Here is a 5355-nt window from a genome sequence, read left to right on the forward strand (position 1 = left end):
CGATCGCTGCCTGAGGTGAAAAAAGCTTTTGAGGTATTGCACAAATCAAGAATTTGGAAGATGATTATTGAGGAAGTCTTTGATAGGGAACATAAATGGAAGAAGGCTTCAAAGTAGTGTGTAATTAATACGCAAAATATTAGTTCCTTGCATGGTCAGCAAGAGATGATTAGTGACAAAAATATGAGAATACTTATTCTATATTATTTGTTCCTTTATACTTACTCTTTTGTGCTCATTCGTGACTTGTTTTGCTCCCTAAGTTCATATTCTGATTATAGTTGCAAGTAAAGAAGTTTGATGAATTAAAAAGAAACAAAAAAACAAATATTTTTGGATGTGGACACAATGAGGGTGTTTTGTAAATATATTTTTTTTCCAGATATAATTATTGAGGTTAGTTATATGGTGTATGATATAAACTGCAATTTAACTGTTTATGGTGTATACCAATAAACAAGTCATCTGATACCTTTTTGAATATAAAGAGAAGAGTATATGAAAGGATTCTTTTTTATTTATTTTCTCATTTAGTTTTGATTAGTTACTGGTGCTTGATATATTACTGCTTGATAGAAGCTTGCATGGTTAAATGAGAAATATAATTATTCTTTTGGGGAATTCTGTGTTTTTTTTTCTTTGTGTGTTCTTTTTGCCTTTTTTATATTCAACATTTTTAGATCCAAAAAGAAATGAAGAAATAAAATAATGGTGAAATACACTAAAAAGCTGCCACCAATTTGTATTTCCCTCGTTATATCAAAATTAACAACTGGCTCCAAAAAATTAATTTGTGGGATAGTTTCAGATGTACCACTCAAAAATTACAAACTTATGTATTTACCATTAAAAAATTTAATAACTCATGTATTTATTCAATTAATGGAATAATTATATTATTTAGGTTTAATTAATCTCAATTGGATTAATGAGAAATACTTAAATATAGAATTTAGAATTATATATTTTAATTTGAAAGTAATTAAGGTTGCCTTATGATCAAAGGGATGGTGATGTAATTTCTCAAACCATATATAAGGTCACAAATATAATGGAATGATCTTGCCTTAATTTCAAGTAAATTAATGAGTTGGTCGATCAGAAAGATCCATTTTCATTAATTATTGAGGCTTTTAATTATTTCATTGTTTTCATAACGTTACTAAATTAAGACGCTAGTTAAGAGTTTCAAATATATATACATATATATATATATCTATATGAGGAGGGTTAAAATTCACCCTCCCTTTTGTGCTCCTAAAGTGCATCCTTTCCTTGTATCTTCATTTTCAAAGTTCAAATAGTTGATTTGAATCTTCCAACATGTTCTTCATATTAAAATGTGCTTGGAGACCAAATTTTACATTTTTTGGAAAATTTTTACTATTTTTTCAGAATTTTTGAAAATCATCACTTTGCTGAATTTTTTATTATTGTTTAGTTTAATCAAAAATTATGAAAAAAATAGTAAAAAATTTCTAAAAAATGTAAAATTTGGTCTCCAAGCACATTTTAATACGAAAAACACGTTGGAAGGTTCGAATCGACTATTTAAACTTTGAAAATGAAGATATGAGAGGAGGGTGCACGTTAGGAGCACAAAAATGATGGTGCATTTTAACCCTCCTCTATATATATATATATGAGTTAGGCTAATATGACACTAGTGTTATATCAAACTAAATAGCACCACATCTTAAACCCTTAGATCTGCTTTAAGATTCGTACTATCCGCTTTTACTGTTCAAGCACTTCATTTTGTACGAATCTTAAAGCAGATCTAAGGGTTTAAGATGTGGTGTTATTTAGTTTGATATAACACTAGTGTCATATTAGCCTAACTCTCTCTCTATATATATATATATATATATAGAGAGAGAGAGAGAGAGAGAGTGACTAATGTGCATTCGTATGCATATGGCCCGATATGCATACGGTCCAAATTTGAAATTTCAAAATCCAAAACGTCGATCTGAACCGTTCATCTTGTTCTCCATATTAATACGTGCTTGGAGACCAAATTTTACATTTTTCTGAATTTTTTTACTATTTATTAAGCCACTTTGAAAATTATTGATCCAACGGTGACTTAACAAAATAGTAAAATCAGCAGCCATCGTTGGATCAACAATTTTCAAAGTAGCTTAATAAATAGTAAAAAAATTCAGAAAAATGTAAAATTTGGTCTCCAAGCACATATTAATATGGAGAACAAGATGAACGGTTCGGATCGACGTTTTGGATTTTGAAATTTCAAATTTGGACCGTATGCATATCGGGCCATATGCATACGAATGCACATTAGTCACTATATATATATAGAGAGAGAGAGAGAGAGAGAGAGAGATGGGCTATGGTGCATTGCAATGCATGGAGGGGTTGTGCATTGGACCATAAATCTAAAATTCAAAATCCAAATGGCCGATCCAATCCGTTCATCTTGTTCTCCATATTAATATGTGCTTGGAGACCAAATTTTACATTTTTCTGAAATTTTTTTACTATTTATTAAGTATTTTACAAAATTGTTGATCCAACGGTGGCTTAACAAAACAGTAAAATCAGCAGCCACCGTTGGATCAACAATTTTGTAAAATACTTAATAAATAGTAAACAAATTCAGAAAAATATATTACCAGCTGATTTTCAATTCAACTGTAAAGTAACCACAAGTTTGTCCATAAATCAGGTCCGTCCATTTTAAGTTTCCCAACCACATTCTCATCCCACGGCACCCAATCAAACTCATCATTTCTCTTATCTCATAGGATAGTTGATTAATTGCAGGTAGCGTGCGTCATTTTAAAACTGAAGACAATTAAAGATTTTCCGGCCATAAATTAAATAAGTTTGAATTACAATCGGCCGAATTAAAAGAAAAAAATAGTCCTTATTGTTGGGCTAAAGTTGGACCTACTACCCTTTATACATCAGAAAGCGGTTGACCGTGCCCTTTCTGTTCCATATGTCACCCATACTTTGGTTATACATGTTTTGCTGCCAAATTTGAATTTGATTGATAGCCACTATCAGTTTAAAAAAAAAAAAATGAATTTGAGGCCTTAGGCCTGCTTGTACTTGGGCCTAGATCCGTAACACAAATTAAAAATAGTTGGGCCTGAACGATTCCTAATTTTATTCATATCTGCTTTAGCAGAGTTCAAATTGAATTATTGATAAATACTAAAATACATTATTAATTAGTTTCAATTCTTATCTGGTTCATTTAAGTTCCAGTACTGTATGGAAGTTGCAAGGTATAAAAAATTCTCTATGAAGCGGGACTCAGGAATATATATAGTAGATTTTGGTGATTTTCTTCCAAGAAAGAACACAATTATAGATCTGTACTTTGGCACATAAATGCATGAGAATTATATAATTAATTATAATGGAATCCTTTCTCCGTTCTGTTACACAACCAATTAGCGCATGAAAAATTCAAGCAATTAAAAAAAAGTAAATACATAATTCATGTTTTTTTCAAATTAACCAATGTACATGTACAGCTCCACCAACTAATAGGATTCTGAATTGAACTTGCAAGATCACCACCTCCATTCCTTTCATTGAGAAGAAATAAAGATCATATTAGATTTCCAAAGAATATATATATATAATTAAACAACATGAACAACTTAACAAAAACACAGATCACAACAACACCATTGAAAAACAAAAAAATAGATAAACTCTGATCCCTGTTAGAGATACACGTGGGTATATAATGTGGGAAATAATTAGCAATACAAGAGTTGTAGGTAGGAGATGATTAATTGGACATGTTTAGAAATAAACCATAATATAGTCTGTAAATGAACTTCATTGTAATTGTAATTGACACACAAGATTAATACAATATTCATTCTCTATTTCTTAAATTCTATAATCCCTTTTATTATTTGCAACTACTGCTAACATAGACATAGGTGGTCGACTTCTTTTGTACCCAGAACAGTTGAAGCAATTATTTCAATCATGCTGAACAATTTTGAGTAGACCGAACTCATGATACTCCGAGAGATCTATTGCGGTTATCATGGCGTCGGCAACCACCTTGGTAAGCTTCTTCTCGCATATTAACTTGAGCCCTTCAATTTTAAAACAATGCGCTGCGACAAACATGCGGTGGTATCTCTCTGGTGGGGTAACCTCCTCGAAGTCAGGCGACAAGGTATCGGTATAAATGAAATGGAGCAAGTGTTTAAATGTGAGTCCATCAATGCGCCGTATGGATACACATAAACTCTTCATGCTCATATTAATATCCTTCTGAAGGGCAAGAAATTCTGATCGGAAAACAGATGAACGAGCCGCAAGCACACACCTATGGGCAGCAAATGTGTCTTTTTTCACAAGAAAAATAATATCTGCAAAATCACCAGTTACTAGGAGGGTTGATGAGGCTGTCGAAGGCACAGAAAGGTTTGGTGATATGAACTCGGGTTGATGAGGCTGTCGAAGGGGCACAGCATTTGCCGGCGCCTTCCTGGAATCATCAGCAATGACCCATAATACGAATTTATTCAAGATGCAATCATCTTTAGAATATTTCTCTTGATCTGATTTGCTAAAGTATGTTAAGAATACCATGGGGAGGCCCAATCCCTCGGCTAAGGTTTCTACTTCGAAACCCTGCTCTTCGTTCAATTTTATCCAACTGTCGATCGTCCAATCACCATTGCTACTGTGATCCTGCACCAAGGATATGTAGCCAAACTTCTTGACTACCACTGTATCATCTAACAAACAGAGATGATATTCTAAATCTTCTCCGAACGGCACTAGGCGGATCTCCCATTTGATGTCGCCCAGGGTAAAGGGACCGTACTTGATAGTATACATTCTTTCGTAGGAATATATTTCGTACAATTCTTCATTTATTCGACCCTGGGGTGTAAGAGTTGAAACTTCCTTTGTTTCGAAAGTATACAATCCTTCATAAAATGAGACCATCAATCGCTGCCCAAGGTGAGAAAAACTTTTGAGGTATTGCACAAATCAAGAATTTGGTTGATGATTATTGAGGAAGTCTTTGATAGGGATAATAAATGAAACAAGGCTTCAAAGTAGTGTGTAATTAACACGTAAAATATTAGTTCCTTGCATGTTCAGAAAGAGATGATTAGTGACAAAGATATGAGAATACTTATTCTATATTTGTTCCTTTATACTTACTCTTTTGTGCTCATTCGTGCCTTGTTTTGCTCATTAAGTTCATATTCTGATTATAGTTACAAGTAAAGAAGTTTGATGAATTAGAAAAAAATAAAAGAAAAAAAATCACAGAACCTGAACAGATTTATCAAAGGTTAGTATTTTGGTCATATCTTTCTCAAACTGACTCGGATTTAG

The 5355-nt window shown here is 32.5% G+C and overlaps 1 protein-coding gene across 1 annotated transcript; it reads right to left on the minus strand.

Annotated features, from left to right (window-relative positions):
* Window positions 1–3972: 3972 nt before the first annotated feature.
* On the minus strand, window positions 3973–4845 carry LOC144545640 (BTB/POZ and MATH domain-containing protein 1-like). Its single transcript, XM_078294201.1, has one exon. The coding sequence runs from the start codon at window positions 4843–4845 to the stop codon at window positions 3973–3975; it is 873 nt and encodes a 290-aa protein (XP_078150327.1).
* Between the last annotated feature and the right edge of the window lie 510 nt (window positions 4846–5355).

The sequence above is a fragment of the Carex rostrata genome, chromosome 28, assembly GCF_964058835.1.
Source record: "Carex rostrata chromosome 28, lpCarRost1.2, whole genome shotgun sequence".
Lineage (NCBI taxonomy): Eukaryota > Viridiplantae > Streptophyta > Magnoliopsida > Poales > Cyperaceae > Carex > Carex rostrata.

What these genes read in the sequence shown, in the direction of transcription:
- LOC144545640 (XM_078294201.1), bottom strand. Translation starts at nt 4,845, where the DNA reads ATGTATACTATCAAGTACGGTCCCTTTACCCTGGGCGACATCAAATGG.